Raw genomic sequence first — 23,490 nt, forward strand, 5'->3', positions numbered from 1 at the left:
GCGATGTGTATGTCTCCACAAAAAATGTCTTTGTAGTGTCAGGGTGTCGTAAAATGAGTGCTTGCGTGAAGGCCTTTTTTAGGGACTGGAAGGCCAGTTCGGAGGCTTTGGTCCACTTGAACCCTTGCCGGAGATATTTCTTTTTTAATGGTTGGGATATGTAGCTGGTTTGGTGAGCAAAGTTGTCAATGAATTGACGGTAGAAGTTTGCCAGACCTAGGAAACACTGTGTTTCTTTAATGGTCGAAGGTGATGGCCAATCCAAAATAGCCTGTACCTTTTGAGGATCCATGGCTATTCCTGTCTTGTTGATTCGGAAACCCAAATATTCTACCTCGGATTTGTCAAATTCAAATTATTCCGGTTTACAGAAGAGACTATTTTGGTGTAGTCTTTCCAGGACTTGCATGACGTGTGTTCGATGTAACTCAGGAGCTGCTGAGTAGATCAATATATCGTCTAGGTAGATAACCACTATCTGGTTTAGGAGGTCCGAGAACACGTTGTCTATAAACTTTTGAAAGATGGAAGGGGCGTTAGTCAGCCCAAAAGGCATAACTCGGTATTCGAAATGCCCTAACGGAGTTCGAAATACGGTTTTCCACTCATCCCCTTTTTTGATTAGAAGGAGATGATAGGCACCCCTGAGATCCGACTTGGTGAACATATGAGCGCCTTTTACCGACTCCAGTATATCCTTAATCAAGGGCAACGGAATGCCGTCTTTGATGGTGACTTTATTCAAGCCTCTGAACTCAATACATGTTCAGAGATCTTTAGTCTTCTTGGGGACAAAGAAGAGGGGTGCCCCGGCAGGTGATGAGGATAGACAATAAGGCCACTCTGGAGATTTTCCTCAAGGTATTGTCTGAGAGTCTCTTTCTCGGGTTCAGTGAGAGAATATACTCTTCCGAAGGGTACTGTTGCTCCAGGTTCCAATGGAATGGCACAGTCAAACTCCCTATGAGGAGGCAACATCGCATTCATAGCCTTCTGAAAGATGTCAGCGTATGTATGGTAGTGACTTGGTACGCTTTGGACAGAGTTAACGGAGGTACAGACTTCCTTTCTTATCATAGGCATTACCTTAGGAGACCAGTATTCTTCAGTGGGGTAACAGAATTGTTGACAGAAATGAGATGACCGGGAAATGGTTCTTGTCTCCCAGTTGATATACAGGTTATGTCTGATTAGCCAAGGTATACCCAAGAACATGACGTGGCTGGGTGAGGCGATCAGATCAAAAGACAAGTGTTCTTGGTGTTTTCCAAATGTAAGCTGTAATAACGGTGTCATGTCTTTGATTGGACCGGAAATGAGAGGAGTTCCATCCACAGTAGGGACTTTTTCCGGGTTCTCTTTAGGGACACAACTAATTTGCCTCTCCTTAGCCCAGTCTTCATCCAAGTACATCCCGCTGACACCACTATCCAACAATGCAAGTATCTTCTCTTCTGCTCCACCCGGCAGCCTTACAAGCATAGGCAGAAGAAAGAGAGAGGTGGAAGTTTTGTTTGAGGTACAGACTGAAGGTATTCCAGACCATCCCGTCCTCTCCCTTCTCACAGAGGACGGGATTTGGGGTTTTCCGACTGCCTAGGAGGACGAGTGGGACAATTGCGAATCATGTGCCCTGAGGTGCCACAATACAGACACAGTCCTTGTTCTCTTCTGTGTTCACGTTCGGACTCAGACAGGGGTCCCCTAGTTAAGCCTATCTGCATAGGTTCTTCTCCTGTGGAAGGCTGTATGTCAGACATGGGGGTTTCTGTTTTACGAACGTTAGGTCGGGTTACTCCGGTATGGTGCTGGAGACGTGACTTTCGTCTCTCCAAACGACGTTCATTGAGACGATGTTCAACTGATAATGTTAAGTCCATTAGCTCAGTCATAGTCTCAGCACGAGGAGAATGTACCAACTCATCTTTGATTTCTTCTCGCAGCCCTCTGCGAAAAACGGTTACCAGTGTTCGTTCCACCCAAGTAGTTTCTGCCGTAAATTGCCTAAAACGTGTGATGTACTGCAAGACGTCCTGACTTCCTTGTTGTATGTCACACAAGGCTTCTTCCGCTGATGTCTCCAGCCCAGGTATTTCAAACATCCGTTTAAATGACTCAAGAAAAGATGCATAGTTAGAAAGTCGTGGGTCTTCTGTGGCTACCAGGGGTGTTGCCCATGCTTGGGCAGGGCAAGACAAGGCACTAATCAGGTATCCAACTTTAGTTCTAGCCAAGGAAAACTGGGCTGGATGAAATGCAAAAAACACAGTCAAGGTATCCAAGAATTCCTTCAGCTTGTTGGGATCTCCAGAATCACAAGGAGCAGAGGCAGAGACCATGGGTACATCGGATGTCTTGGTTGTCAGCATGTGACGTAAGGCTAATTTGTCTTCTCGTTGTTGTTGTAGTTCTTATGCTTGTTGTTGAACCGTCTGAACTAATGCCTGTGCTGTTTCTACCAACCCTTCGGTAGGAGAGGACCGTGAAGAATCCATGAGGGTTTTTGGGAGTTGCAATCTGTTGGGTTTAGGGTCTTTCTTACCAGTCTCGAGGCGTTGGAACGGTTCCCGGCTTCGGTTCTTGTAAGTCCTGGTTTGGCCAAGATAGGGGCGACCCCTTCCGGTAGCCACGGTGCTGCCGACAATGAAAGCCTAAGCAGCCAGTGCCCTCCAGAAGGAGTCCCGAGACAAAAAACCCCGGAGGGAAAAAACCTTTACCAGGAGATGACTGGAAGACAAGCTGGAACAGAAGGCGCAAGGGGAAAAAAGTACCAATGGAAGGAAGGAATCACCAAAAGAGGAGCCACGGGACCAACAGGAGCGAGGACACACAAGCAGGAACCAACAGGAGTGAGGACACACCAGCAGGAACAAGGAGTGTTGCAACGCAAGGAAGAAAAGGTTCTGATCCCTTGTATACAGAAAAAAACAGGAAATGACATACAGGAACAGGAAGTGGCATAAAGGAACAGGAAGTGACATACAGGAACAGGAAGTGACAAAACAGGAAGGAGAGGTGTCACCATCTTGGATAGGGAAAAGAGTAAAGTGCAATAATATGACCCCTAAGGAAGGGGGATCACCAGACGCCCACACCAGGTGAGTGTAATGTCCCAAGGTGACTCAGGAAGTAGATGGGCCATTGTGCAAGTATGCGGCATACCCGTGAACCAACAGGCATAGCAGGTGCTTTCCACGACGCCGTTGAAATGGTGACAGCGGGGTCGCAAAACTGTACCACGGCACCCCCGAAGAGGAGGGAGGGGCACCGTGTGCTGCACCACGGCCGGCGAAGAGGAAACGGGTAGCGCCGCGGGTCGCGAGTCGGCCCGCAGCGTAACATATGATGCAATGAGGGTGCAGGATCTATTTTTCTTGATTTGTTGTGTTTAACATATGAGGAATTGGGCTTTGTACCTCCATTTTGGATGTGACATCATAGAATATCATGTAATCACTGTCGCTTTTGTCATTTTTCACTGTAATAAAGCATTGTAGGCTTTGCAATGAAAGACTAAGATTTCCCTAGTCATCCCAAACAAGATGTATCTATTCAAGGACAACCTAACAGTCTCAGATTGAAATACATACTATGGAACAAGTTATGTCACATGAATAGACTCTGGGAATTACCAACTCTAATGTAGTAGAATGGTGAGAGAATCATCAAATGTATTCTGTAGTAAAACATTTCTTCTCGCTTATCTTCTGTCGATGCATATCCCATGAACTATGTATTTTCGTAGCAAATGTATTAAGCTCTTTGTCTAAAGTCCTATAAAAGACACCATTTTTCTATGTTAGTGGCCCACTTTTTCCCATTCTTATGGGGCAAATCTATGCTGGATTTCAAGTAGAACTCTATTGAGTGCTTTCTGGAAATTAGGATATGCTTATATACTAATGGATCGCTGTTCCAGTTTATGTATTCCTGTACTGATAATCTTTAAGTAAACTTTTAAACTTTACTCCTTGTCTGTCATTCTTATTGGAAATGCTTCCAGTTGAAATTCTAACATATGAAACTTATCGGGTGGAGACAGGTCCAACGGGGTGCAGCACCCAGTGGTTAATTTGTGCTGTGTGGATTCCGGTGCTCAGCACTATCACTTATTTCACAGGGCCAGGGCTATTGAATTTTCCCTTCCCGGGCATTGGACCCAGTAATTATTACAAATAAATGTACCTGTTCTTGTTTTGCTTTGGTAAGGATGTCTCCCTGGTATGCCTGCAGAGGCTGACCCACCCAGGTCCAGGCACGATGACTGCATCATGTTAATGATGTCAGCAGTGCATGCCTGCTTTTCACCAAGGAACATCATAATTTCCAAATTCCATTGGATAATTGTGGTTGAGGACGGGCTGATGGGTGAGCTGGAGTGGGGGAGGCAGGCTGCGAAAGTTCAAGAGAAACTTTATTCAATGTTGTGGAGAAAATTAAAAGTGCATAGCATACTTTTTAATCAGCTCTCCTCGGTGTGCACGTGCTGCCCTGTACTGCCACTGTATAAAAGCTACCATCACCTTTATTGCTGTGCTGCATGAACCTGGCAGGGGCAGCATTACCGGGAGTTGCTGGGTAGCATGCATGGCAAGGTAAGTTGAACTGTAGACACCAAACCGGCCTGCCTGGCCTGCACAGATTAGATCACAAACCGATTAGCGATGGTGACCTGCTGTGACCAGCCATCATCATATCATCCTGACCCTCCTCACTGAGCAGAAAAGTGGAGGTGGATGGGCCCTTGGGGGAGTAGGTTTGTGTGTGTGTGTTGTGTGTGTTTTATGTTAGTTTGGTGATTGTGTAAGACGGGGTGGGTATGTGTGCACCTTCCATGTTAGAAAACGGCAAATGAAATGAGGGATGCAAAAAACATAACTTCAAACACTGTGTGCTGATAAGGGGTGCTTTCACATCTGACTGCTATGCTATTTGGTACCCATGTTCCTACACTCTGTATATGTATGCAAATGCGATCTTGTGACTGAAGGACAAGTGTAACATATTCAAGCACACAAAAAGCCCGCTTTACCTCAAGCTACAAGGTGTGAGCGGGCGCCCCTTTGTGAAATGCCATTTAGCACTCATCGGCTGTCCTGCATTGATTTGATACTGATAATTGCTGAAATGAAAATGGGTGTGTGATGGTGTTGAATGGTGTCTGCGGGTAACACTCACATTCTTGTGCTAATCTGTCCACCTGTTCACCAATACAGATGAACAATCACTTGAGAAAACACTTCTGTGTAGTTTGCACTGGGCTATAATTCAGAGTGAATCAAAGGAAGACAAAGGATGACTGGAAGCACATGGACGAGGAAGGGCAGGGTAGCTGATCAGACACGATGATATTTCAATTGTGCATTCATTTATAAAGGCAAATTAAGAAAGTGAAGGCAATATCTAGCACCATTTATAATTGCTTCTCAATAAGGGGTGTGGTTATGAATGATGTAGCAGGTGTAGTGGCGCCGGGATCCAGGGCTGTGTAAGGCCCACTGACGCTCAATTACATTGCCCTTTTATAACCCACTCAGGGGATAGGCGGCCTATTTTCCATCTTTGCATTAAGTCCTGTGGCAATCAAGTTACGCCACAGATCTCAGTTAATTCAGTTATACTACAATGCATTACATCCTAACTTTTAAATTTGTGATGCTTTGCTTGAGCAGAAGTGAATTACAAAATGAAAGGGAACGAAAATCCATGGCTATTGGGGCTGTCCAGTGGGTCTTTTATAATAATAGTTTTCAGCGAATGTCTTTTCAGTGATTCTGACCCCAGAGAGGCACCAGATATTTTTCACGCCTGGGCATCATTTCAAGTCTTTTGTTCACGCGTTTTGTCTTTGGCTTTCCGACATACGTTTTCAGGATAATGATTTGCATACAAACCTACATAATTTTTTTCACAGAGGTAGGTTTATTTTGGCTTGAATATAAAAAGGTTCGAACCTACAATATGGGCAGTTTTTATCAACAGAGCTTCATGGTGGATGGTAGACAGGTCATGCAGCACCTGGATATCTTAAGTGAGTTACTGCTGGCAAAAGGTAACTAGTTATAAGACTAAGGAAAGAACTGCTCGAGAACTTGGTAAATGGAAACTATTTTCCCAAATTGCAGGGGAGCACAAATGAAAGAAGCGAAGATGCATATTTTAGGTGGTACCAATTGCACATATCGACGCAGAATAAACAATGAAACAAGGTAAAACCTGTTTAATATTAAATAATTTGATGACTCCTGGGGGGCGGATCTAGCCACGCCTGAAGATGGCTGCGCTCTGAGCGAGCTCTTAGCTTACAAAATCCTGAAAATATCCTGCATCAAAGCCTGCACTAATGCCATAAAAACACAAATACCTGCATCGAAAACCAGCACCCTCGTGTGAAGCTATCTGTTGCTGGTCGGAACGACTGGGAGGAGCCGAAAACACCGATTGAGACCGTGCAGCCAAGGTGGGGCCTGTGGTGCGCGCAGCTGTGGACTCGACGGGACTGCGCTCCGGACTGCAGCAGTCAAAAAGTAGAAGACAGGCAAGAGTTGCTTACCCTGTCACATCGGACACAGAACGCTGCCCCCCCCCCCCCCCCTGCGGTCATACAGCAGCAGGCGGCCCTGCAGGGGGTCCGGACCAGAGGCCAGATCGAGATTGCGGCCCGCGAACACATGACAACCAGTGCGACAACCAGTGCGACTCCCCCTGCTCTGTGTGAGGGCTGTAAGCAGGCACGGAGGCAGCCGAGGGAAAGAGGGGCCGAGTCCCGGCGGCTGGAACCGCTCTCGGGAACAGAGCTACGTATCAAAATCCAGACTGTGAGAAGGTGGGAAACCGGGGTGCGGTCACCGTGGGCCCAACACACTCGTGCACGGAGACAACAGCGCGCACAGATACAGAAAACAGAGAAGCGCCGCAATTGGCATTTAACTGAGCAAGGCACAGGCGGGGGTGTACACATCAGGGCACTGCGGGAAGCGGTACCTGTGGTGCCGAGCAGCACACAGACTGGGAACTTAATCTCAAGGAAATCACCTCTGCCAATTAACTACCACACCCTACGCAGAAGTATGAGAAGTAATAAAATATGCAGGCAACCGGCATAAACCCGAGACACCCGGTATGAAGGAGACAGCAAAACTGGAATTATGTGTGGCCTTGCATGCAAACTGAAAAGGCTGTAGGGAAAATTGAGAGAGTGCCTGTCCACATGACACACTTGGTGCAGCTGCAGCGCACCTTTACTAAGTAAGACAGTCAGAGAGACAGACGCCATAGTCTAGCGCAGCCTAAGACTGGAGACAGACTGGTGTCAGCAAGGCATCATAGTGCCATATAGGCATCGCCACCACCTCCCGGCTGAGAATTCAGGAAAAAGAATTTATAGAGTAGTGCCGGAGAACACAGAATGTGAGCGGGCCTCCTCTCGGGTGTGCGACACAGAAACATATCCTTCAGAGCTCTGACAACACGTGGAGCAGAGCACCCGGGCTGGCACAGAGATCCCACCAACGCACAGACTACACCATGGGGAAAACAGACAAAACACAGCCTAAGATACACTTCGAGCAGCCAAAAAAGGCGGCAGAAATGGGACTAGATACCCCACAAGCCACTGAGGCGGGCGCAACGGCTGCGAGCACAGAGGTCAGTGGTGACCTCCACGCTATGTTTTCGACAATACAGGCCTCCCTATCAAATATTGATGGCAAGATAGACGTGCTGACCTACAGAGTAGACCGCATGTCAGAGCGCTTAGACAAACACACGGAAAGAATAGATATGGTGGAGCATCGGATATCAGATGCTGAAGACGCGCAACAACAAATAGAAGCCAAACAGGGAAAAATGGAAAAAACCCTTGCAGCACTGGCAGCGAAGTCCGAAGATTTAGAAGAGCTCTCACACCGGAATAACCTGCGATTCATGGGAGTAGCAGAATCAACAAATACGGGGAACATGGAACGCTGTATAAAATCCCTGCTAATCACCCTCATGGGCAGGGAAACATTCTCAGACGTATTCATCGTCGAGAAAGCGCACAGATCTCTGGCACTCCCTCCACCACCTGGGGCTAGACCACGACAGATAACTGCAAAAATACTGAACTATAGAGACCATGACACGGCGCTCCACAAGGTCCTAGAGTTAGGAAACCTGAAACATGAAGGAATGGAAATATCCTTCTACCCAGACTTCACACCACAGGTTCAGGAGGTGAGAAAGAAATTCCTGGAGGTCAAAAAGAAACTATGTGAGCAAAATATTCATTACGCAATGATATACCCTGCTCGGCTGAGACTCACTGATGGGGGAAAAACACAATCTACAATGATCCCAAGGAGGTTTTTCAGTATTTGTGAAAGAAAGGCTCCCAGACCCCATGACGAAGATCACCTAGAGGAGAATCAAATGACCAAGATCGCACTTCCGAGATCGATGAATAGGTCCATACCTAGAACTGAGTGATAAGGACATGTACGCGAAGTGTGACCCATTGAACAGCGGCCTAATGGACACAGATAAATGGTCAACTGGTGTCTGTATACTTGTATGGCTAAACCAATACCACAGAGCAAAAGGGAAAGGTATGGGAAGCACATAGGCATGGGACAACCTGAGACTGAGATAGATGCAGTTGGGCAGACTGGTATAATACATACAGCAGGTTAAGATGCACTTGTATTCTTCATTTACGGTAAAAGCGGCCCCCCGTGGGACATCTCAACAGGGAACATGGCTGACAGCTCCCGCCACTATGTGTGCACCACACCAAGTTCAAGTTAACTCAGGGAACCTCTCTGAGGTGGGGGGACAAGTTTTATGGGACTGTCTCTGTCATAATTGGGATGGCGGAGTGGGTGGGGATGGAAGGGAAGAAAATGCAGAAAATGTGGTTGGAGGCATGGCGACAGAGGTAACATACAACATGTGTAAACAAGATTCCCACGAACATAAACACGTACAGTGCAGTGACTTGAATGCATCATGAACACTAGGACATAAAACACCAGAACCCAGACACTCATGACCTGGAATGTAAGGGGGCTGCACAACCCGCAGAAAACCCGAAACTTTTTTGCTTACTTAGATCGGCATAAAGTGGATTTAGCCTGTATTCAGGAAACCCACCTCACTGATTCAACAGAAGGCAGAATAGGCATGAAATGGGCGACAAGCCGAGTAGCATCCTCATACTCTACTTACGCAAGAGGAGTATTAATTCTCATTAAGCGTGGAACACCATTAACACTACTCAACTCAGCCACTGATGACCAGGAAGGCTACATCATACTTCAGGGTAACTTTAAAGCGATGATTTTTACTCTAGTCAATACATATGGACTGAACATGGATGACCCCTTATTCTTTGCACAAATGCCCCCGTCGGCGATTATCTGGGGGGAGATTTCAACAAGTGTATAGATCCCACAATGGATAGATCCACATGCAATGAGAAGTATGGGAAACAATCTGCTAAAGCACTCAGGGATGGTATGGAAGACTATGAAATGTTGGATATATGGCGCATGAGACACCAGGGATGCAGAGAGGGCACATGCATATCTACGACTCATAACAAATGGTCTAGAATAGACTTCTGGAAAGCCACCCACTACGTCTGCACATGGACAACATCAATAGAACATATGGCTAAAACACTATCAGACCATGCATCGGTTCGCCTAGACCTGGCCCTCCCCACGCATACCGCTAGACAGTTGAACTGGCATCTCCAACAGAGTGCAATGCTGGATCAGGTGTTCAGAGTAAACCTGAAGTAGGCCATCACTGACTACTTTGAATGCAATGTGGGACGGCTCTCGAATACTATGGGAAGTTTTCAAAGTGACGATTGGGGGTTTCTGTACAAGGAAACATGCAGGCACACTGAAAGATATCCAACAACAGCTAATGAAGGTAGAAACAAAAATCAAACAATTAGAAACAAAATACACGACTACGCTAAACCCCAAGATACTAGAAGAAATCAGAAATAAACTAGATACCTATCACAAATTCGCAGACAGTGAAGTAAAATACATATCACGTAGATTTGTGGCACGAAACTACGGAGAGGGAAGGCGCCCGGGCTGTGCACTTTCAAGCAAGATACGTCCAGCACACTCAATGACTCACATAACACGAATATTAGATGAGCAAGATGTGCCTCAATATGATACCCGGTCTATTATTGATTGCTTCTCGAATTTTTATACACGCTTATATTCCTCAGAGATAAAAGTGACCCCACCTGAGATAAGTCAATATCTAGACGACGTAGCCTTAGCGTGGCTCTCGGACGAGTACCGAGAATACTTTTGTCATCCTTTTACAGAGGATGAGATAAAAGAGGAGATCAAGTTCCTCCCAAACAATAAAGCCCCCGGAACAGACGGGCTACCCGGGGAGTTCTATAAAGAATACAAAGATTGACTAATTCCCCACCTTACTGCAATGTACGATGAAGCTTATGAAGAGGGAGTACTGCCACCATCACTGCGGGAAGCATTGCTAGTAACGTTCCTCAAGCCAGATAAAGAACTCACTAAATGCGAGTCCTATCGACCATTATCATTGATAAATATAGACGCTAAAATACTGGCCAAAATTATTGCACTGTGGCTACAACTCCTAATGAGAAATATGGTCCTGCCGGACCAGTCCGGGTTTATACCAACCAGGTCCACAACACAGAACCTGAGGACCATATTCACCATGTTCCATCACCTAGATCCAGAACTGCCAGCTGCTGCGGCATAATTGGATGCAGCGAAAGCGTTCGACTCTGTTGAATGGCCCTTTCTGTTTACTGTACTGCGGAGAATGGGATTTCTCAAACCATACCTACGCTGGATAACGCTATTATACACGGAGCCGAGTGCACGAATACGAATAAATGGCAACATATCTGACCCTATCAAAATATGTAAGGGGACAAGGCAGGGATGCCCGCTCTCGCCACTCCTATTCACTCTTGCATTAGAACCCCTAGCCTGTAAGATCCGGCAAAGGCATGCCGATACTGCATTGCAATTTCAACTCCGACCAAATAGTATATCGCTATATGCCGATGACATGGTCCTCTATAAACAGCATCCAGCAGATAACTTAAATGAACTCATCAGAGAATATATTTGCTTCGCCCACTATTCAGGCCTTAGCATTAACTGGAATAAATCCGTGGTGATACCACTCAAGCCCACTATAGTACAACCCCATTTAGATTATCTACTACAATGGCAGACGGAACCCGTGAACTATCTAGATATTTGGATCCACCGAGATCCGGAACTAGTACTAAGAGAAAAATATGGAAGAGCCATATTGAAACTAGACGATCAGATAGATAAGTGGATCAGATTGCCGCTGTCACTAGCAGACAGGATACAATACAGAAGATGGTGGTGCTACCGCGATTCCTTCATTTATTCATGAATATACCGGTGAGACCTACACAAAAGGTATTCACTAAACTGCATATCTCCTTGTCCAGGCTGGCGTGGGCAGGCAAAGAAGCAAGAGTGGGTTGGGCAGAACTGACCAGGCCATATATGCAGGGAGGGTTCAGAGCATCAGATTTGCAACTATACTACTCTGTGTGCAAGCACAGCACGCACATTACTGGCTACACCCACATGCACACATACCGCACATTGCAGTAGAATATGACAGCGTCAATCTAACCCCTCTGATTACTTGTATATCAGAGCTGCGACGGAACAAACCGAGAGCTGAACTAAATCCAGTCTGCTGCACATCAATGGCGTGGTATATGCTGGCGAAAAGAGCTCATAAACTCCCTACATATGCACCAGATTTGCCCATGATACACCAACCACAAATAATTGTGACACAAGAGAAGAACATGATTAAATTACTAAAGGAAATGGGCATCAGCACTATGGGTGACATGTTCCCACACAGACAATTTATAGCATCAACTGACATCTCCCTAAGTGCACATCGCACACCCTTAAAGATATTTGCATACCTCCGATTGCGATTGGCAGTGAAAGAACTGTACCCTACATTCCCAAACGAGCCACTGACACACAATGCACTCCAAATCCTTATAACATCAACAACACGCCAATGTCTAGTTACACGCCTCTATAACACGGCCCAAAGGGAGCAATATAAGGAAAATGAAAATACCCTACAGAGATGGGAAGAAACACTTGGTATTTCCATAGTTAAAGAAGACTGGGAATATAGTTGCGCCCAGACACAAATGCTTTCATCAAATTGTAATTTGCAAATCATACATATCAAATTTATACAACAAGCATACTATACACCAGTGAAATTACATAAGCATGGACTACGAGAGGATAACAGATGTCATAGATGCAACGCTCAAAGAGTGGATTTTCTGCATATGGCATGCCCAAAACTCCAACACTGAAGTCAAAGTCAAAATCAACTTATTCGGCTGGTTAGAGCCATGAAAGTACACCACAATACAGTATAAAACATCATATGAACCAATTGAGAGTACATGTCCTGATGATCTTAAAACCCATTAAAAATATTAAACAGTATTCCGCCCATTTGACTGTTATAGACAGAGATATTAAAAAAAGGTCAGATGAACAATTACTCCATGGCACAATGATATAATCGATCTAAGAATCATATCAACACGTAATTCATAAACAACACATCGCTTTTTAAAAAAATAAGAAAAATACAACAGGGTAAATTGCGGACTGTCATAAAAAGGGACGAAAGATTCAGTTTGAACATCATTATAAAATTCATACAAGAAGTATTCATATAAAAAGATCTTCCCTTTATGACACACTTCATCTCAACAGTAAAGATTACAGCATAACAAGGTAAAAATAGCATTAGCTTTCCATGATGGCAGATAAATTAAAAACAAACGTAATAATCGGAATACTGAGAGCGAGTATATAATCTCATTAAGATTATATTACATTGTTTCGAAAATAAACATAAACAAAAATAAACATAAACGAAAATAAAATTAAATTAAATAAAAATAAACAAACGAAAATAAACCTTGTTCACAATGGCTAATTCAACAACAACCTATTGCTGTGTCTGATGGCCCCAATTAAGAAACTTGCTACCCCAACACAGACTATAGGAGAGGCTAGCATTTGTAAATAGACCAGCGCCTGCCTTACTTGCACAAAATTACGGCCCCTTAGCAGAGGAAGAAAAAACTTCCTACGCAGGGAGTCATGATAAGCGTAGAAAAACATTATATGAAGAGTGTCTTGCCCGGAGAAGTTGTCACAAGGACAAAGGTTTGTTGAGTCCAGTTTAGAGTAGCCTTTAGGAAAGGCCAGTAACCAGGGAACCATATTCAATAGGAATCTCGTCAGAACAAAGAGATGGTAAGCTTTGTTTACATATGATAAATATGGTTACATCTGCTGGCCCAGGCTCAATGTGACAAACTTTCTCACCAAGGGTTTGATTAGTTCTTTTTCCTCCCTTAGGCCTTGGCGTCTGTCTAGAAACTGCTGTTTAACCTCTCTGATAGCGGACTTAGCCAAAGGAAGAGGGGACAAAAACAGATTGGGGCAGCCAAAGTTCTCAGTCTGATCCTTGATATATTTCAGCCAGGGAATATTTAATGCCTTCTCCAGGGCTAAGCAATCTAGGATAATGAGTTGATTTAAATTTGGGGTTGGTTGAGCCCAAATTCTCAACCAACGTAGGAGTGGCGCAGCTGCAATCAGGTCTGAAATATAACCTGCTCCCAGCTCCTCATGTAAATTAAAAAATGGGGTAGATACAGGGACCGAGAGAAGTTTGCGCATAAAATTGATCTCGGCCCCTTGGATTTCTTTTACATCTTTGTAACCCCAAATGTCGCTGCCATAGGTAGTCATGGAAATACACTTCGCATTATAGACCTTCAGGAGCGCAGGGAACGGCTTTGACCCTTTTCTTTTCGCAAAATCTATTGTTGCCCCTGCTGCTCTTGCTAAAACGTTCTTTTCAAGTGCGCGTTGTGTGCACCATGAGTGTTGGCCATCGAAAAATATCCCTAGGTATGGGAGGGTGGACACTTTAGTTAGCTCTGCCCCCTTACAGTAGAATTTGGCCTTTGGTGCCCTCCTAGAGCCTATGGTCATAGCGTGCGATTTTTAAAAATTAGTGATTAAATCCAAACAGTCCATGAAGTCTATAAAGCAATTTAAAAGTAGTTGCCGCACCCTAGCTGTTCCTGACACTAGAACCGCATCATCGGCGTACAGAAGTTCTGGGATCATTTTGGTGCCAGCTCTTGGTCTGTCTTTACAACAGGTTATTAAAGAATCCCCTAGTTTATTAATGTAGAGGGTGAACAGCAGAGGGGCTAATATGCATCCCTGCAGAACCCCTCTTTTTACTTCCCAGGAGTCGGTCAAGCTTCCATCTTCATTAAAGCGTACTGTGGCCGTTGTATTGTCATGGACGTTAACCAGGAAGGAGATCAGATCAGCATCTAGCCCCATGTCCCGAAGGATCAACCACAGCTTAGACCTATTGACAAGGTCGAAGGCTGAGGTTAAGTCCATGAAAGCCAAATGTAGGTCCCCTCCCTTGGCGACAGTGTACTTCCCTATCAACGAATGAAGGTTAAGACATTGGTCCAGAGTCCCTTTCCCCTGCCTAAAACCATATTGGAAGTCAGAGACGATGTTCGCACGATCAAGCCAAGCCGTTAGTCGCTCCAAGACTACTTTTCCCATGATTTTGGCCACAGAGTCAAGGAGCGAGATGGGCCTATAACATGCCGGGTCGTCCCTTGCGCCCTTTTTAAAAATGGGGATGATAACCGCCTTTGCCCATGATAAGGGAAAACCAGACATACAGGCTGCGTTAAAAACATGTGTTAAGATCTTAGCCCAGACTTTTGGGTCTGCCTTAAAAAGGTAGGCCGGTACTCCATCGGGGCCGGGCGCTTTTCCCCCTGAAGTTGTGATAACGGCTTTGTGAACCTCGTCCATGTTAAAAACAAGAGGAGAACGTGCTAATCCGGGAACAGTTTGTCCCACGGAGTGCCCGTGGTTGTTATCACTGTAAATTTTGCCAAAGTGCTGGACCCATTTCTCTGCGGGAACTAAATAATCTCTTCAGGAATTTCGTGACTTGTCAAAGACAGGACTATTAACAACAGACCAAAATTTGGAGCTGTTGGCCAGCACACTGGCTTGGCTAAGCTCCTCCCAGGCCATCTCCCTTAATTGTTTTTCCTGCTCTGTACTGCAAGTTTATATGCCTTTCTACTGTTTTTGACTAATAATGCCACCCTCGGTTTTTGCTTGAGAACCTGCATGAGCTCCTTATGGGTAGTCAAGCAGGTATCATCAAACCACCTATTTAGTTTTGGACACCTTACTCTGGTCGTGGTAGATAGATTAGAGGCAACCTGCTTCATAATTAATTCAAAGGCATCCAAAATAGATCTGGCATGAGATTCCTGGTGTAAGCACACCATAAACTGCGTGGCACAAATAGTAAACAGATTATCAATAAAACTTTCAGGGGTGATCCTTTCCCACCTCACTCTGCGTGCTTGGTCTTTAGGATTAATATTTGTATTAGTAAATTGGCTAGTGATACTACCCTTGAAGGCAGCTTGTAGATGGAGATCCAATGTCAAAGGGTTATGATCACTAAAACAATTCTGGGTAACACTTAGAGTTCCTACGGCCGATGTCAGTGGAGAGGATACCAGTATATGGTCAATTATACTTTGACAACCATGACCAATGTAGGTAGATACAGATGTGGACCTATCTGATTGTTGTAAGCAGTTCAAGTTATGAGCTGATAGGATGCCTTCTAAGAAGGTACCAGACGGAGAATGTTCAAAATGATTCACTGCGGACCGTCTTCCTCCTCCAGCATTGCTACACAATTAATGGGGCAAGTACGGGTATTAAAATCTCCCAGAATTAGCATATCATAATATACTTCTGTTCTTTCTCCAGACTTACCAAGAAGCCCTCTAGTGCCATTAGGTGCTCAGTCTCATGGGTTCTGGTGAAAGAATCGTAAAAATTAACCACAAGGAGAGTTGGTAAGTTCTTCCCTGACAATTCTGCAGCTCGCACATGGGGCGAGCAGAAGTCAATCAGCTTAATGTTATAAGAAAGTTTGAGACTAAACATCAAAAGGAGACCCCCCCCAGCTCTAACCATGTTTGACGGTGTAGCAGGTTTACAGAATGATATAAAACCATCCAGATAAAAATGGTCAGAGGGCTCCCATGTTTCTTGTAGAGCTATAATATGGTGAGTGGCAAGGAAGTGTACCCAGGAAGAATCACCTTTTTTTTACCTTAGCCCAGCTAAGTTCCATGAGAGAACTTTCATCCTAGCTTCGTCAGTTATAATCTTGGTGGGACCAGGTTTTGCTCAGTTAGCCCACGATGGTTGAGTAGGAGAGCAAGATGCAATGGAATTGGAGGGACCAGTATCAGAAACAGGCGTTTCTGCATTCATTAAGTGAGGAAGGCTATCTGTAGGGGTGGGTGCTACCACAAGAGAAGGCAGTCAATCTTGCATATCCAGACCTGAAAGAGCCTGAAACCTATTTGGGGTGTGGACAGGAGGAGACACATTGGAACAGGGCCCTTGGTATGGCTTATAAAAATAACCAAGAGGTAATCAGCAAATGTTGGTACTCCTAAAGGTTTCAAGCTCACAGGGCCTCAGTAGGTATCTCACCAAGGCTGGCCTGCAAAAATTAATTATGATGCAGTCCCCTTCGATGTTTTTCATGGACGCGCCAACCCACCCAACTCTGTGTACCATGATGATGTCCTTTGAATCAGATAGTTGTAACCTCCTATACCTTGACAGCCAATCAACACATTTGTTGCGCAGTTGTTCCCATGTTTCGTGCTGGTCCTTTTTTAGTGTTGGTACCCCTGCCAGGACCAGCATGTAAGGACATGCAGCAGGTGGCAAGCTCAAGATGTCTTAATTAGCTGCCAGGGGATTGCTATTTGTGTGGGATAAAACATTGCTGCTTGAACTGCCAGTCAATGGGTTCAGGGCTGCTTCCTTGGATCTACTGGGGCAGCTTGCATTCTCCTGTCCGCATTGAGTACGTGTAATAGCGGCTTGATTGCTGATGGTTTCGGTGCCATTGCCCTGTCTAGCTGAGTTTTAAGTCAGGGCAGGACAAAGTTTGATCTATTGACACACAAGACTTACTTACTGAAGTAATAACACTAGCAGTGGAGGGTTGATTTCCAAGTGGGGTGTGAGTCGATGTACTCAATATACTTGTTGTTACACCCTTAAAGCCCCCCCCCCTCCTCCCTTGGTGGTGGTGAGCATTTGCACATTCCCTACTGGATGACCGCCCCCGCTATAATTACAGCCAGGTTATCTATAGATGCCTTAAGTAAGGCAAATTTTTCCTCCAAAAGTGCATTAACTGGTTTGTTCACTAAGGTGGCATGGTATCCCCACTACTCTCAAAGCAGGGTGATGGCTCAGTCTGTGTGCCGATTGAGCAATTCAACCTCGTAGTCAAAATTGTTGATGATGCCGCTGGAGCATCAGAAGTTTCTGGGTTATCAATAACATTAGTTAGAGATGGTTATATCCAGACAGAGAGACAGGTTCGAGCGGGGGTGGTGCGGATGGGCTGTTTCCTTTTAATGCTGATGGGTTTCCCAGTCTTTAGCTTCTGTTTGACGGCAGGGATTCCAACAGGCGGGGTAGTGTTGTTGGCTGAGTGTAACTCTGCTGTCTCAATTATGTCTGGACCACTGATGCTCCTTGTAGTAGGAGGGGATTTGTCAGGTTCAAGCCCAAAGGGTAGGGACAGAGGTGTAGTCTGATAGAGCTCCTCTATGATGTAAAACAGCCTCACGCCCTTCGGTATCCAGGGACAGGCACCTTTCTATTAACCACCCTATCGAGTATGCTGTCAATACTAACTGTGATTGGGCGTGCTGGTGGTAGCATGGTGCGTTTTCCCATGGTAGCTAGACTTTGTGGGCTTACTTAGGTATCAAGACAAGCCGTATCTCAATGCTGCTTTCAAGAGGGGTGGCCGAGCCCAGCCTCGTCCGCTCTCGGACGGGCGCAGGCGGGCCCGCCCTTGACCCGGGCAAACCTGTGTGCGTCCCGCGCTGCGGGATCCCAGCCGAAGATTTAAAGCGCCTCCGGGCGCGAGGTGCGGGCGTCGGCGGCGTCAGGAGCCACAAGGCAGCCTGAGACTTGAAGTCCTGTCCCGCTCCCCCTCCGGACCCCTATGGCGCTGTGGCGGCAAGTAGCAAGTGGCAGAGGTCTCAAGGGCTTCCCGCGCTGTGGGAGCCCGGCCGAAGATTTAAAGCGCCTCCGGGTGCGTGGTGCGGGCGTCTGCGGCGTCATGAGCCGCAAGAGAGCCTGGGACCTGAAGTCCTGTCCTGCTCCCCCTCTGGACCCCTATGGCGCTGTGGCGGCAAGTAGCAGAGTTCTCACGGGCTTCCCGCGCTGGGGAGCCCGGCCAAAGATTTAAAGCGTCTCCGGATGCGTGGTGCGGGCGTCGGCGGTGTCAGGAGCCACAAGGGGATCCTGGGACCTGAATTCCTGTCCCGCTTCCCTTCTGGACCCCTATGGCGCTGTGGCGGCAAGTAGCAAGTGGCAGAGTTCTCACGGGCTTCCCAACACTATTGGCAAGAGGTGACCAATATCCTTACCACTATGCTGACCGGACAGATACCTAATGTTCCTTTAGGCTGCCTACTAGGAATATACCAAATCAAACTGGCCAGAAGACACAAATTCCTAGCTGTGGCACTACTATTAGCCAAGAGACGAATAGCTATAAGATGGGGGAGTAGACTAATACCACAAAGCAAGGACTGGATCACTGACATGACCTATTGTAAAGAGAGACTGGAAACTTATGCAGAAGAAATACCACAAGCCTCTAGATCTAAGGACTTCTGGGACCCATTGGTGCAATACCTAAGATCCATGCAACCAGATGAATGGCTACACACTACAGCATATACACAGTGCTCAAAATGTAAGGTTACCTGTCTTGGTTATGTTGCTTTGTCATTAATGTTGGAAATGTACAATGCTACAGGCTGGGGGACACCCGGGATCCTAGTCTTGCTACTTTTTTTTATGAGGATGTATCAAAATCAAAAATAATTGAGCCGTGGATGTGTCTAACAGGTATCAGGAAATGTAAAGAATAATGTTTCATGATGTCAATATAAGTTGTTGTAAAGACATTGATGTAAAGGTAGCTGTACAAACTAATATGGAACTCTATGCGCTATGTTTAACCATAAATGAATACAATTTTTTTTTTATTGCCCATCATGACAAGAAGTCACAGATTAAAACGTTATAAAAAAAAATAGTTTGATGACTTCTATTAATATCTCAGGAAGGGAAGGCGCGATGCATGCCCCATTGTGACAGTCAGGTCCTGACTGAGTTCCAGTCCCTGCACAACAATTACTGTTTTCTCTGCCTTCCACACTCTAGTCCCTCTCTCCCCACAAGGGCTTGACCTCACCCTCCAATACCTTCATGCCTGGACATTTTTTTCTCAGCATTCATTGCTCCCCCTCTTTCTCCCAAACCTCTTGCCTACAAACCTTTTGCTCTCATCCCGTTTCCTGCTTTTGCCTTGTCTCCCCTCAGCAGTGCCTGCTCTCTCACTCTCTCTACCCCTACCTGCCTTGTCTCAGTATAGCCTTCTTTTATACCGTCCCTCTCCTTGGTTCCTCTCTTCTCAGCACTGCCTTTTTTCTATCCTGTCCCTTCTCCTGGTCGCTCTGAAGTTTTGCTCTACTTGGTAAAAGAGGGTTTTCCACTATCCCTTGTGACAGCCACAGTCAAATCTTTGTGCGTGTATGTACAAGATGAAAGTTTTATGGCTGTTGTGAGAAATTGGGTTGTTGATTGAAGGGGAGGGAGTGAGCCCTTCTAAATCAACAGTCACAATCTCTGTCAGGGTGAACCTTAGAAGTTACTAAATTAATCTGTACTTAACCCTCGGATAGCTTGGCACAAAAGCATTCAGGATTAGCGTAGAGGCAATGTGTAAAGTATTTATTCAGCACACAAACAGTATTAAAGTGAAAAATCAACATAAGAAAAACCTCACACCAATTTAGAACAATAAAGTAAAATGTAATACATTATTTGACACCAAAAGGACAAAAATCTAATTGTTAGAACTGGAAATGTGCAATTTTAAAGATTTATGGTAGGTATTGCACCTAAAAGCACAAAGCCCCACTTGCAGTCCTCTGGTCGTGCTAGACAGGGGGAAAGTCACAAGTTCGGTCTGCCCGCTATGATACAGGGACCAGGATATACCCCAATATTGTCCTTACCCCAAATCGGCACATAGAGCACTGAAATATTTCATGTATTCCCTTTCAGTGCATTAGTCATTTTAGCAAATTTATGTCAAAATTGTGCTTTAAATGCACTTTGTGATTTCATTTCTTTCCAAAATTTACTTGGGGCACTGGAGGGGAGGAACCTTGTTGGAGGAAAGCTCGCTGGCTGAAATGTATCTCCGATATTACCATCTGGCTTTCAGCAGTGCCAGTTGTAGAATTTTGGCGGAGCATATAGAGAAGTGGGTGGAGCCAGTGGTGGAACAGCCAGGGGAAGTGGGTGTGGCCTCCTAATACAAAAAATTGGAGCACCTGCACTCAATATTTTACAAATTAATGACTGGCAGCACCCAAGCCATATACACAGTTCCCGATCCAAGCAGTTGGCGTGTATTTCTGCAAATAAATGAGAGACAGGTTTGAGCACTTACAAGGGATTCGGGGAACTGAGGAGGGTCGTGGAGGACCTCGGGTGGCTGACACCACATGACTGTGTAAATAGATTAGGGTTTACAAAGAAAAGATCTCCGGAATTGAGCTGTATCGTTTGTACCTTGTATTGTGTTCTTTATGCATAGGTTCTTGTATTAAATCCAATAAAAAGCGTTATAAAAAAAGCACCTACCATGTCCTGCTGTATACATTTTTTCTTGATATTTTACATAGCACTGAAAAAGATGGCTTACCAAATGACCTTTCGCCGCAGTTTCTGCATGACTCTGGCACCCATTCACTCATCTTGAAAACAAGGCAATTTCTGCCACAGAAAAGAAAGAAACTCCATTTAGTCTACTCGTACATTTTTTTATTACTAATTTGAAGTCACTTTTAGTCGGTTAGAAAATGCAGTGGCAATCAGATGCAGAGCGTTAATTGTAAATTATTTTAAGTTGGTTTGGCACTTCATCCACGAGGTTTAAACACAAAAATAAATGAATATTTGTATGTCGTATCTAACAGTGCATACATTAAAATGGTCCAAGCTTACACTTAAATTTGGAGATAAGAGGGTTTGAGTTGAAAATAAGAGCCAAATGGCCATGGCTGGAATTTGAGGGTGGCAGAGGTTGTAGGCGCTACCCCTGAACTGCCCATTGCTACCCCTGAGACTATCCTTACAACCCCTGGCCTCACAGAAAGCGTACACGAGGAAAAGGTAGCTCACAGTCCTGTCTATCTTTTGTAGTTGAACTTCTTTGTCTCAACTCAGCATTTCAGTCTAGTAGAAGGCTTTTAAGGGGCTGGGAGCGAGAATGTGATAGGTAGCACTACCCCAAGTTTCTACAATAGCCCCTCTCACAACCCAATATTGAGGTGCCGATACCGTACGACTCGTATCCGTATTTTTTTATTTACGAGTCGTACAAGTACCATACAAACGGCCAAGTATGATCTGTACGCGAAAAATATCTACGAATAGCGTCGGGAAAAAAAACGAGAGTGCGCCGGAGATTTTTTACGTCCGAATATCGTCGGGAAAAGTGCACGAGAGTGAGCCGGACATTTGTACGTGCAAATCGTAAAACACAAGTCCGAGCGCGCAAGTACGATCCCGACAGTCCGTCCGAATACACAATCGCACGGAAAAAGGCCCGTACGGAGATAATGCAGTAGCACACGTGTACACAGGTAAACCTATGCCCGTGTACGAGCCGTACAGCCCCCCCACCCCCAATTCTGTCAGCACCGTGCATCACCCTGTCCGCACTGTACCCCAGCCCCGCAACTGTACGGGCCGTCCCCCCCATGTACGCGCATCACCCCCACATGTACGCACCGTACCTCCGCATGTACGCACCGTACCCTCTGCCCCCCACCGCATGTACGCACCGGACCCGAGCACCGCCTGTATGCACCTTACCCCCTGCCTCCCCCACCTCAAGTACGCACCGTACCCCCTGCCCCCACCGCATGTATGCCCCATACCCCCTGCCCCTCACCGCATGTACGCACCGTACCCCAGCACCGCATGTACGCACCGTACCCCTGCACCGCATGTACGGACCGTACACCAGCACCGCATGTACGCACCGAACCCCCTGCCCCCCACCACATGTACGCACCGTACCCCCTGCCCCTCACCGCATGTACGCACCGTACCCCAGCACCGCATGTACGCACCGTACCCCTGCACCGCATGTACAGACCATACACCAGCACCGCATGTACGCACCGAACCCCCTACCCCCCCACCGCATGTACGCACCGTACCCCCTGCCCCTCACTGCATGTACGCACCGTACCCCAGCACCGCATGTACGCACCGTACCCCAGCACCGCATGTACGGACCGTACACCAGCACCGCATGTACGCACCGAACCCCCGTCCCCCACCGCATGTACGCACCATACCCCCTGCCCCCACCGCATGTACGCACCTACCCCAGCACCGCATGTACGCACCGTACCCCCTGCCCCCCCACCGCATATACGCACCGCACCCCCCATGTACGCGCAGTACCTCCGCATGCACGCGCCGTACCCCAGGTCCGCCCGTGTACGCACCATACCCCCACCGCATGTACGCACCGCACTCCAACACCGTACCCCAGCACCCACACCCAGCATATGCGTATGTACGGATCGCACCTACGCGAAAAAGACTCATACAGAACCAGGACACTGTAAAACAGCACAAGGAGGGTCAATTCGACTCGCGCAACACCACCAAACACATCCACACGACAAAATACATCTCAATGACTGACCTGGCACATCCAAACAGCCAAACAGAGGCCCCAAATCACAACCACCTCTTATAACACACCCACCAAAATTCAAACACAGCCACACCCAAAAATGGACCAATAAAAAGGGCCCACACACACAACCCATGAGCCTTTGCAACAGACCCACTGCTGCCAGACCCCACACACAAACAACTCCACATTACCCATACCTTCACTACACCTTCACTCACACACCTTCACACAACCTCCACCACAAACATCCCCCTCTTCACATTCACACACACACACACTCACATACACACCCACAACCATCCACACCCACACCCACACCCCACACCATGCCCACAGACAAGAATCCAAAGTTCACTACGGCGGAGCTGGAGCTCCTTGTCAACGAAGTCATCAGAGTCGAGCCACAGCTGTTTGGAACATTGGTCAGACAGACCAGCATATCTGCAA

General features: G+C 46.3%; 1 protein-coding gene across 6 annotated transcripts in view; it reads right to left on the reverse strand.

Annotated features, from left to right (window-relative positions):
• Positions 1-23,490, reverse strand: part of LOC146867157 (uncharacterized) — a 1,274,092-nt gene that overhangs the window by 1,049,216 nt on the left and 201,386 nt on the right. For all 6 annotated transcript variants that reach the window (XM_085603699.1, XM_085603695.1, XM_085603693.1 and 3 more), the window contains exon 3: positions 21,028-21,098. In XM_085603699.1, coding sequence (XP_085459825.1) covers positions 21,028-21,079 — 52 coding nt within the window. In that variant the 5' untranslated portion in view covers positions 21,080-21,098. The remainder of the gene's footprint in view (positions 1-21,027; positions 21,099-23,490) is intronic.

The sequence above is a fragment of the Triturus cristatus genome, chromosome 1_2, assembly GCF_964204655.1.
Source record: "Triturus cristatus chromosome 1_2, aTriCri1.1, whole genome shotgun sequence".
NCBI lineage: Eukaryota > Metazoa > Chordata > Amphibia > Caudata > Salamandridae > Triturus > Triturus cristatus.